General features: G+C 41.4%; 1 protein-coding gene across 2 annotated transcripts; it reads right to left on the bottom strand.

Moving 5' to 3' along the window:
* Positions 1-2991: 2991 nt before the first annotated feature.
* On the bottom strand, positions 2992-10414 carry LOC126389215 (ubiquitin-conjugating enzyme E2 K). 2 transcript variants are annotated; one of them, XM_050042779.1, is made up of 8 exons: positions 10068-10414; positions 9340-9433; positions 9038-9096; positions 8824-8906; positions 7822-7921; positions 4242-4370; positions 4015-4134; positions 2992-3969 (listed from the first exon to the last, which is right to left on the bottom strand). In XM_050042779.1, exons 1-7 carry the CDS (start codon positions 10128-10130, stop codon positions 4060-4062), a joined length of 603 nt encoding a protein of 200 aa, XP_049898736.1. In that variant the 5' UTR covers positions 10131-10414; the 3' UTR covers positions 2992-3969; positions 4015-4059. The 2 variants fall into 2 exon arrangements, with proteins under 2 accessions (XP_049898736.1, XP_049898735.1); XM_050042778.1 differs by having other exon boundaries at positions 2992-4134.
* Positions 10415-10769: the final 355 nt, after the last annotated feature.

Here is a 10769-nt window from a genome sequence, read left to right on the forward strand (position 1 = left end):
TTCTTGGGTATGAAGTTTTTAAAGGATTCAAATTTCAAATAAGTCATCAACCATCTATATGCTGAAATTAGCAAGGATTCTTTTGCCTTACATTGACAGGACAGTTAAGCGTGAAAGGGGGAGAGAGACAAAGGGAGTGACATGCAGCAAGGAGCCACAGGCTTGAGTTGAACCCGGGCCGCTGCGGCAAAGCCAACCTGGGACGCCTGGCCTACCCACTAAGCCACCAACATCTTGTCAAAAAAATACTGCTTGCTAAATTTCATATGCCGCCTCTTTTCCCTTGGCAGCTTTAGCGGTGTTACTTTTTTTTTTTACGAAATATATGCTCATATTTGCTGTAGGCATTCATGAACACCTCCACTTCCACAGGTGTAAAATAAGTTAATCACTTTTTCTCTCCGGTTGCCATGGTGAATCATGGTATTGGGGCTCCACTGATGATGTCTTTTTATTGTGGTTGTGCACGGCTTGTACCTACTCAGAGTTGATTGAACTAATTCAAATCAGCTGTTCTGGAACCAGATACTCAGAGTTTCACATCTCAGGGTAAGTCAACTCAGAGTTCAGGATTAGACTCGGAGTTTGTTGAACCTCCCACCTGGAATACCCCTCTGCAGTGGTCGAAACATGTTGTCTCTTTTAATGATTTAGCCACAACAATAAAGGCTTTTTAATATTTCCCTCCTCATTTTTCTATATTTTCTGGAGTGCCTGGATGGCCTTCCTGCCAACCCTGTTTCCTGTTCTCCACGAGCAACCAACACAAGGTTTTGATCTACGTTTGTATACACAGAGCAAATGTCATCACACCATTTTTGACAATTTTATGGACTAAAAAGACAAACTAATGTGTTGTAATTAGTCATTGACACTTTGTTTAAATGAAATGCTACTAACTAACAAGCAATATTTAATTGCTCTGCTAGTATTTATTCATTATCTAGGCCCTCCACTGAAGTTGTGATTTCTCATTGAAAAAAAGGTTATAGATCTCTCACTTAACATCAGTATGTCTGCAAATTCAGATGTATGCTCTATTTTAAAAGGTCCAGAGTATAGGATGTAGTGACATCTAGCGGTGAGGTTGCAGAACTGAAACTTCTCCCATGTGCCAAGCATGTAGGAGAAGTAAGGTGGCCAACACGAAAAAGCAAACAGCCCTGTCTAAAGCCAGTGTTTGATTTGTGCCTTCTGGGCGACTGTAGAAACAACATGGCAGACTCCATGGAAAGGACATTCTCTGTATATAAACGGCTCATTCTAAAGTAACTTAAACACAATGATTCTTAGTTTCAGTAAACTAATGAAAACATAATTCTAAACATAAAATTCCATTTCTGCAAAAACATGCCCCTAAATCCTACAGACTGAACCTTTAATAAATGTTTTTGTGGCCTTGATGCTCTGTGGGCTTCTTGCAGCAAGATGGAGGTCAAACAGTTCATCAGTAAGCGAGGTTAGAGATTCATTAAACCTGCTAGAAATTTTAAAAAAAAATCTACACTGGACATACTGCCCTACAGTTAAGCTATAAAAACATTAATCTAAAAGTAGAAATGTTACACTTGTGCCATAATAAATACGATTATAAAGGCCTCGATAACCTCACGGTTACATCAAAGCCACTATATTTCCCCAACATTATTTTTCAATGTCTCCAAACATCAAAGTGAATCTATTGCAGCATGTCTAGAACAAAGTGAACCCAAGGAGGTATGCTGTGATGAAGTCAGACCTATGAAACCTTTATTACTTTAATAATGCAGTGAGTTAATTTCTTTGGCATGCATTTTAATAGCACGCAGAGTGATTATCTCAGTGCCATTAATTGAGCCAGGAGGAAGCATTCTCTTTTTTTGAGCCTCATGTATTCAGCCCTGTGTAGTACAGGAGTCCTCTCTGCTCTGGGATGCTTGGAGGAGTTCCAGATGGTCGGAGAGATATGCCAACATCCAGTGGAAGGGATACAAAATGAGCTTTTGTCACTGGGGATGCCTGGGAAACCTGAGGCTGGTTTACTGTGCAGCAGGTGCAGGGCTGTGCAGTTAAATCTACTGTAATATAGTCACCGAGATCCTTCGGTGGGTCTACACGACATACTACTGTTGCTTCGTAGACATACACACATCAATGGCAGCTCTTCTTCCTGTTTGGTGTGAGTACGCAGGCTAAAATGCAGCGTTCAGATGATTGCCAGGGATTCTTGGGAGAGGTTCAGCATGGCACAACATGCCACCAGGCAGGCCATCTGTTATTGTGCTTATTCTCAGCGTGACTCACAATGAGCAAGGTGATCTGAACATTAAGATAAGGGCCTGTATCACTTCCTTGTTGGTGCTCCAAATGCACTGAAATATGTGCTTGCTCAACCACCTTAAGCAACAGCAGCGCAATCTTATTGTACGAGTCTAAAGTGCGACTGTACAAAAAAGGCAAATCTACGTAACCCATTCCCCAGTTCTTCTGCGCGTACATTCGTCATCTAAATTGGCTTGCTTGCTCCATTTTCACTGGTAATATAATTCCCTGTAGGTTTAGTTTCTGTTGGTCTTTGTGAATTTAGTGCCGCATCCTAGTTTAAACTAGTATAAACTGCTTTTTCTATTTATCAATATGACGACTGAGATTAAATTGATAAGAAGCTGACTGTGATATACCGGTTGAATGTTAGTAGCATTACCTTGAGGGGAACTTATTCCAGTTGAGAAATATCACACAGCACAGCAAAGACATGTCACAGAAAGGTGTTGATTAATTTACACAGACTTTATTATCTTTATTTACAGATGAATCATTTTTGACATATTTATCTGTTTGCGCAGTTAAGATGATGCAATATTTTTCAAACTTGTTTTGAACTATTTCCATCCAGACTTGTGACAGGTTGTGTTACTGCTGAACTTGTTTTTATTTCTTTTTTTTATTATTTGTTTGTTTTGTTTTCTTTCAGTTTTAAAAACAAGAATCCAAATGTATTCCTGCAGGAGGCCNGGTGATGTAAGCCATGTCGAGAACAGGTGTGGGGGATGGGAGCTGGGGTTTGCTGCAGGAGCTTTGGGTTCGTCGGGGGGTGGGGATCGTGGTATGAAAATGAGTATGGCTACTGTGTGAACACCTCTGTGACACTTTAAGAGCTGGCTTCCAGAACAGGGAACAAGCCTCGTCCTATTCTGTGTTTGTGTAACTCCATGCTTGCTACCTGGTGCACTGTATAGACTCCCCACAAATTTATTGCAGTGTCCAAATTTAACATGAAAACATGTTTACGCTTTATAGTGACCTCAAAATGTCATGCAACAAGATAATGAGAGGGGTCCTGAAAATTTGAATTTACCACTCATTTAGCAGCCTATACCACTACAGAGTGCCCCAAAATACTGAGTGTTTACTGTGTTAGATCAGTGAGAGGTGTTGGTAGTGACGTTGGACACTGCCCAAAGAAATGACAGAACCATACCAATCTAAAAATGTGTTTAGTCTAGGACTCAGCACAATCCCTGTTTAGAAGACCAGCCCCTAAGTGTGTAAAAATCATGACCACGTCAAAAAGAGCCTCCTTGAATGGCTTGACTCGCTCCTACAAAGGTTTTCACGAATGAAGGTAAATGCACTGCATAGGCAAGGATAAGCCGCTGACAGCCGCTTCTTGGTCACAGCCAGAAAAGCTGGAGAGTGGCGGGCACGGGCGGGGTCTTAAGTCTGGCATTTGCTTCAAAAGGGGCGAAGATGTGGTTGAATTTCTGATTGTAGCGCTGAGTGGAATGTTGAATCAACTTAAAGAAACCAGAGATAAGAGCTCATAGAGCGACTGATTGGAGTGTGGTACAGCAAAGGTGATGAGCAGGGAGGATAAAGGAGGAGGGGGGAGTGTGGAGGTGAGGAGTCCACTTTAAAACAGAGGGTGCAACAGGGGAATAGATGCCTTGAGACAGCGGGAATTTCGGAGGAGAGAGGGTGTGTATGTGTGTGTNGGGGGGGGGGGGGGGGGGGGGGGGGGGGGGGGGGGGGGGGGGGGGGGTACAGGGATCAAGAGGAAGATGAAGAGGGTGTCAAGATTCAGTTACTGAGCAGTAGCTCTGTCGCTGTCTCCACATCCCAGGATTTCGACGACAACGCCACTATTACTGCATTCTGGGAAGAAAAAAAAACAACCATTCAGAAACACTGTTTTATTCTACAGCAGGATTCAATAGTGCAAAGCACAGTAGGGGAGGAACAAAAAGTTAAGAGAAACTTACTTTTTCAAAGCCCATGGCACAGAGTTTGTCTATTTTGCGTGTGTACTCCGGACTGGAGACGGGAGCGCCTGCATAGACATGAGACCAGAGCCTCGCTGTCTGTTTGAACATCTCTGGGTTCTGCTTGTACTGTGTGATAAACAAACGTGAAAAACAACACTAAGTTTGCGTGAAAGGGGTTCAGAACATCATCATCAACAACTGAAATATTGTGCTTTTACTTAGCTTAGTTCTCCAAACACATATAGAAGAGTAATGCACTTAAGATTGCCAATAAAAAAAAAATCTCTGCAAAATGTTGAGGCTGCTGAGACAGTCAGAGGAAGGAGTACAGCTGCAGTCTGCCAGTCATCAGACAGTCATTTCTGCCCAGTGCTGCTCAGAAGTGTGTTTTCATGCTGTGTTTGCATTTTTAAAATGAAATGCAGGTGTAGATTTTCCATCATCATAAACTATTAGCATTTAAACTGTTTGATCAACCCACTCAAGACTTCCTTTCAATCAGTTTGTGCCTGGAGCAATCTGAGTTGATCAGATCAGACTGATAGATTAGAGAAGCAGCTACTGCAGAGTCGAGTGAAAGCCGACTTTCTTTTCAGCACTGAATCGCAGTTTTTATCAAAGGCAGGCTGGAAAACAAAAGATAAAACTATATGAATTAATAGTGCTGCGCAATATGACTTCTAAATAATATTGCATTATTTTAACTCTATAAGGCAACACACAATATTTATCTCAATATTCTGAAATGAAATAAATCAAAGCGGAACCACTGGCGCTTTTATTTTGAAGAACCCAGCTTTTCTCGGGCCAGAAGTGTTGATGTTTTTGCTGTGAACTTGAAGCTTCCAGTCAACAGTTGTTGTTAGCAGCTAGCAGAAAGTTAAACCATTACCGTGGCGCCTTCAAACGTGAGGATTTATTCACTGTGAGCTGGAAACAAACTAGCAGCTCTCCGGTTCATACATTAATAATATCTGCAAGTCACAATGGTGCTCCATGGTCGCAAAATCTGACTAAATAGTAGCATTCTGGAGCCCTGCAGATACAAAAACACACGCTTCGCCTACTCACACATTATCAATCTGGAGAAAGTGGTCTGGATGGTCGGAGGAGTGTGTGGGACGCATCATGTTTGCAAGTGTTTCTTAGTGTGTGCGTCTGTGAGAGGGAGAGAGCCATAGGAGAGAGCAAGAGAACCGAAATATCAAAACGAGTCTCATGCCGGAGGCTTAAAAAAATGACGTGACAATGTATACTCGATGTTCGTGATATTATCATTTTCCACATCCCACATGGAATAAGCCGTGATACACTGAGTATAATCGATATAGCACCCACCCCTACGAATTACCGAATATTTACGTTTCATGTTCACTGTGTTTGGCAGTCTGCTGCTCTGTTTGTGCCCAGAGTACACTCTGCCACAGGAAAGAGACAGAGAGGGAGAGAAACACAGCTCCAAAAAAATCTAAATGTGGCAGCAAATGCTGATATTGTGGTGGTGCACCACAAATAAGTGGATGTGTGGGAAACCTTGCAATTTAAGGTGCAACACCTTTCACACCACCTACACTGCCTCAGGTTTCTACTCCATAATAACGCTCTGACCAACTGTAAACCATGTAAACAACATGAACATGGCTGACTACTCAACAAAAATATCTCATACTAAATTTTACATAACCCCATTTCATTCCTTCATGTGTGTTTCATTGGGATGTGGGTTGCTAAGCAATAGATTAGCGGTACTACAGTACATGACACAAGGATTAGTGACAGTATGTAGGTGTTATGATGTGTTCAATAAAGTGGGATAATCTTTTCAATAAGAAAGGTAGGTGAAGGGCAAACCGCTAACTGCCTACACATGATATTTCACAACAGTTTAACGCTTTGAGCACTGCACTGAATATTATTTAACATGTATCAATTAGCTGACGTGCAGCACAGAAAGAAGCATAATGCATCAACCCATTTAAGGTCATTTAAGGTAACAATCCAGGGTCATACACAGGTGAACCTGATGTATATATCTGAACAAACAAATCTACTCGACAATTAACATTATGGTTGCAATCAATGCCAACATTTCCTCTATGCTAATATTTTGGTAGCATCTAATAATGTATTTAAATAAAGTTATAATCATATAATTTCTCCAGTGATATTTATGAGAAAGACATCACACACACATATATATATATATATATATATATATATTCACAGTTGAGGTTTTGAAATATGTATCATTTAGTACAAGTCAAGGAGAGAATTGTGTGCCAGGTGGATGATGGGATTTGTCAGTCATTTGACAAAAAATACAACTGTAACCCTAATTTATGAAATGCAGGATATATATAACACCATAAACATTATGAGTCTATGTGTCTGAAAGAAAGTTAAATAAAAAAATTGAGTAGTTGTCACTCAGGGTTAGCATTTAATGTCCCCTTGCTTTTCATAGAAACCTGTCAATAAGAATTTGATTCATCCTGCTGACAGGGACAGATGTGTGAGGTGCATATCATGATCAGTGTTTTTGCTTAGAAGCCTGCCTTGCACAAATCTTTCCCTGCCAACTGTTCCCATACATCATCACTTCTAATTGTCATTAAAGGCAAAAATGTCATAGTGAAAGAAAGAGCGGGACAGGAGAGGACCTTCCTGCTCTAAATGACAGTCTTTCCCAGTAGTCTGTGGCATCAACTGAGAAAACAGTGAAAAATCCATATCACATTGGGCCCTTGGTGACTTCATCAAATGCCTTACTTTGTCTGACCGACTATTTAAGACACAATAACATTCAATATACTATAACATAAGACCAAGAAGAGCAGCGAATCTCACATTTGGAATCATCAAACGACAAAAAAATAGAGTTTGCTACACTACACTAGACTATGCCCACATAAGTATTTGATTAAATAATCACCTTGTGATGTTTTGAGCTACATGCTCACACCTTCGAATACCAACTAGGCTAGAACCTGGAACTATCATCTGATGACAGCTCTGCAGCAGTCTGTCAACAAGCCCCATCCACTAGTAGGTAGTTTGTCTTGGCAGGTGCCACTGTAGGACCAAATGATACTGCCACAATCAAGTATCAAGTAACACTATATTTCTGACAAATTCTTCCAGTGATGTGACATTTTGGGTGTGAGTACAGAAGCTATTTAGTGGTTGATAAATGTTGAGTAACAATAATTAGTAGTGTCGGTATGATGTCCACGCAGGTGAAGGAATTTACTGGTCATTTACCTCGGTAGAACCCTTTCAATTTAATATAAAGGTCCCTAATTATACCAGGATTACATGGACAGGATATCGCTCTAAATGCTGAGGTTATGAAAGCGACTGTATATTAAACACTGAACTCTTGGTGCACTGAGTTCAGACATCAGCTAACGGTAATTGAAGCTTCTACAAGCAACATTTGAGCTACATCACAATAACCAAATACCTAAAAGAAATCTAGTGTCAGATGAAAGTGAGTACAGTATTACACACGTTTAAAAAACAGAAATACATATCAGTGCCAAATGACAGTCAAAACATAATACAAAGGCACACCCACCTGATTGGCTACCACTGCGTCTTGTGGATCATCTGGTTCTGCGGCTGCCAATAAGGCTTGTAGTGACAAGAGGACCGTCCTCAGTGTCATAGCTGCTGCCCTGAAAGAACATACAGGATACTGTTTAGTGCAACACAAAAATAAAGTCAGCTTTCCTGAAGGACTTGAAGAGATGTGCTTCCCCAAAAGTGTCCATTACAGCATGTGAAGGGCGGAGGAATATTTTTTAATACTCAACATGATAATGGACCGGCTAGTTTAGGGGTACGCTATGCAGGACTGTTTGTTTATGTTTGTAAACACCCTCGCCAGCAAAATGGAAAGTAAAAGTCAACTCAAGCTCCACCCTCCTTGGCGTTTCACCTCACTATATTTGAGTTCTTTTGGCGCTGTGTCTCTTGGATGCTTGCTGCTTATGGTCTGGGACCTTGTTACTACCTTTATATAAAGCCCCAACTTCACTTGAGCGCTGTGGGGGTACACACCCATAAACATCCCGAACACAGACAATAAGAAAAAAAAATCAGGCAGAGGGCAGTGTCTCTGCAGTTAAATACACTATCACACACTTTTACTGGGTCATAAGAAAAGACTGAGAGGGATTAATCCTGTATGAGTCTAGACATTGTGGTTTTTAAAGAAATCCTGCGTAATATGTCTTCAAATACCTTTGATTTATTGGGATTGATCATAACAACTAAAGCTTTCCAAATCATCAGGCTCATTCATCTACTTAACTTTATTTAACTATGTTTACACTGTGCTGATGTGTGTGTAGGAGCTTGGATCAAAGTATACTGGGGCTATTTTTATAGCTAAAAAGTTGAAATTATTGACAAAATGATTGTGTTGTTATCTAACTGTTGACAGAGGTGGGCATTAGAACAGCAACTTAGAAATGGCTGTGACTTTGGTCTGACACTGTACACGACTGAACAAGTATTTCACGATGGTTGTGTGATGGATGGAGAATGTTAGGAATGCTGGCGCACATTCACTCACCACTGGTCTTTGAGAATGTCCAGACATATTGCACCTGTGACCGAGCTGATGTTGGGATGCCAGATCTTCGTGATAAACCGCACCTGAGAGGTTATATGAAAAGGGTATGAAGAATATCATCTGCGGATTAGCACAGTTAATGGAAAATTTCTGAGGCTAATGTCCTCAAGGAAATGGATGCTTATCAGCAACAATACCAGTAATGAATCCCTACCTTGGGTGGATTGAATGGATACGTCTCTGGAATTTTAATTTCTAGTTGATATCTACCCCCTGGAAGAAATGAGAGGTATCGCAATTATTTATGAATCATGACAGGGTTATTTCAAGCATGAATTTAAAGAGCGACTATTAAGATGCTTTAGTTTGTATTATTAAGGATGAAAAGCCTCTTGAAGTAGTTAGTTGGTGAGGCCATCTCAAAAATAAAGTGGTTGTCAGTGATGCCCATTATCACATAAGGAACTTGTGCCACCATGCATACAGGTTAGCAGTGTGTCTAAACGAGCCCCTCACCTTCATATGGTGTGTCAGGTGGCCCTGCTATCTCCCCTTTAAGTTCTGTGAAGTTCTCATCCACCAGATCCACCTTTATCTGGTTTTTGCTCGTCTGAAAGAGTGAAAAAGGCAAAGAGGCGTTATGACTTCAGCAGACAGGCAGACTGCAAAGTGTTAAACTAGCTTGCTGTCAAACTCCAACCTGCCTATGCAGCAGAAGTTGACACCCCCCCGCAGCATTAGCCAAAGTTGACCTCAACTTGTTGCACACATATTACGGATCTACATATAATACGCGCTCTAGTGTAAGCTGAGACGCATCTATGCAGATCTGGGGGGACACAAGTGAGAGCAAACCCTCAGTACTACACGCGGATCACACCAGTCTATCTTTGCTAACACCGCTAGCTTGGCAACCATAGAAGGCATGGTAAGCTAGCCAGCTACGGTAGCAATATGAACTCGAGGCTAAATTATATCCGGGAATGCTTCCACAGTCTGGCAAACTGCTGGCAAACAATAGTAACATCCTCGGCTTTAACTCCCCCACAGTGGCATATTAATAGCTAGCTGTATTAGCCATTTGTGAAGCCGGATGCACCGCCGTGTCTGACACAGTTAGCTAAAGCTAGCAGCTGGGTGATTAGAAAGCTGACAGCCAGCGACGCGTCACTAACATACAGCTCCGAAGGCAAAGAAATAAACAAGGAAAGCAGCAACACTGAGAGGCAAACGTGACAACACACCTCTTCGCTTTTGAGCACCTCCTTGAATTCCCGTTTTATCCTCTGAACTGCGATGTTGGCCATGGTTCCCCCGTGTTCCCGTCCGGTTGGGGCCTCGCCGCCGTCCGACCTGACTAACGTTAGCTAGCTTGCTCTGCCTACAGTAGCTCTGCACTTTTTGGATACAACCTCAAAAATAACCGTTGGAACGTTGTTCGCCGCGAGCGCCGTCAGTCCCGGTTATCAGCGTGACGTTATAATGCGTTCAAGCCGCTCAGCGTGGCGTCTATCATCTCAAATGTGTAACAACACAATGGTTGGTGGTACTGAAAACATTTTAATACCAAACTGCATGCAGTCTGGAGGAGAGGGGGTCATGTGATCTGTATTGCCATCCTGAACGCGTCCTCCCATTGGTTGATCTGTTCGTGATTAATAATTCATCAATATTATTATTATTAGTATTGCTATTATTATTCAGAGCTCTAAAATTATATGATGCCTACAGGGGTGGTATATATTATGTTATAGGTAACATTTTAATGCAGAATAAAAGTCATCTCAGAACAAACCCAAACAAGTAAGGGACTGTTCTTAAATTATCAGAGGAGGGGGCGGCTGGGGTGTGACTTAATTTTATTTATTTATTTATTCATTTATTTTTTGTTTTGTTTATCTGACTGTTCCTGCCTGCAGCTATGCAGCTACAAATATTTTTTCTTG

Source organism: Epinephelus moara, chromosome 4, assembly GCF_006386435.1.
Source record: "Epinephelus moara isolate mb chromosome 4, YSFRI_EMoa_1.0, whole genome shotgun sequence".
NCBI lineage: Eukaryota > Metazoa > Chordata > Actinopteri > Perciformes > Serranidae > Epinephelus > Epinephelus moara.

Bases quoted from the DNA above. Each gene is read 5' to 3' on its own strand.
- LOC126389215 (XM_050042779.1), bottom strand. From the start codon at position 10,130: ATGGCCAACATCGCAGTTCAGAGGATAAAACGGGAATTCAAGGAGGTG. The intron at 4,371-7,821 runs GTGGGTGTGCCT...TTTATCACACAG, and splicing joins ACGCAGTGGTAGCCAATCAG to TACAAGCAGAACCCAGAGAT. The intron at 4,135-4,241 runs GTAAGTTTCTCT...TTTTCTTCCCAG, and splicing joins GTGCCATGGGCTTTGAAAAA to AATGCAGTAATAGTGGCGTT.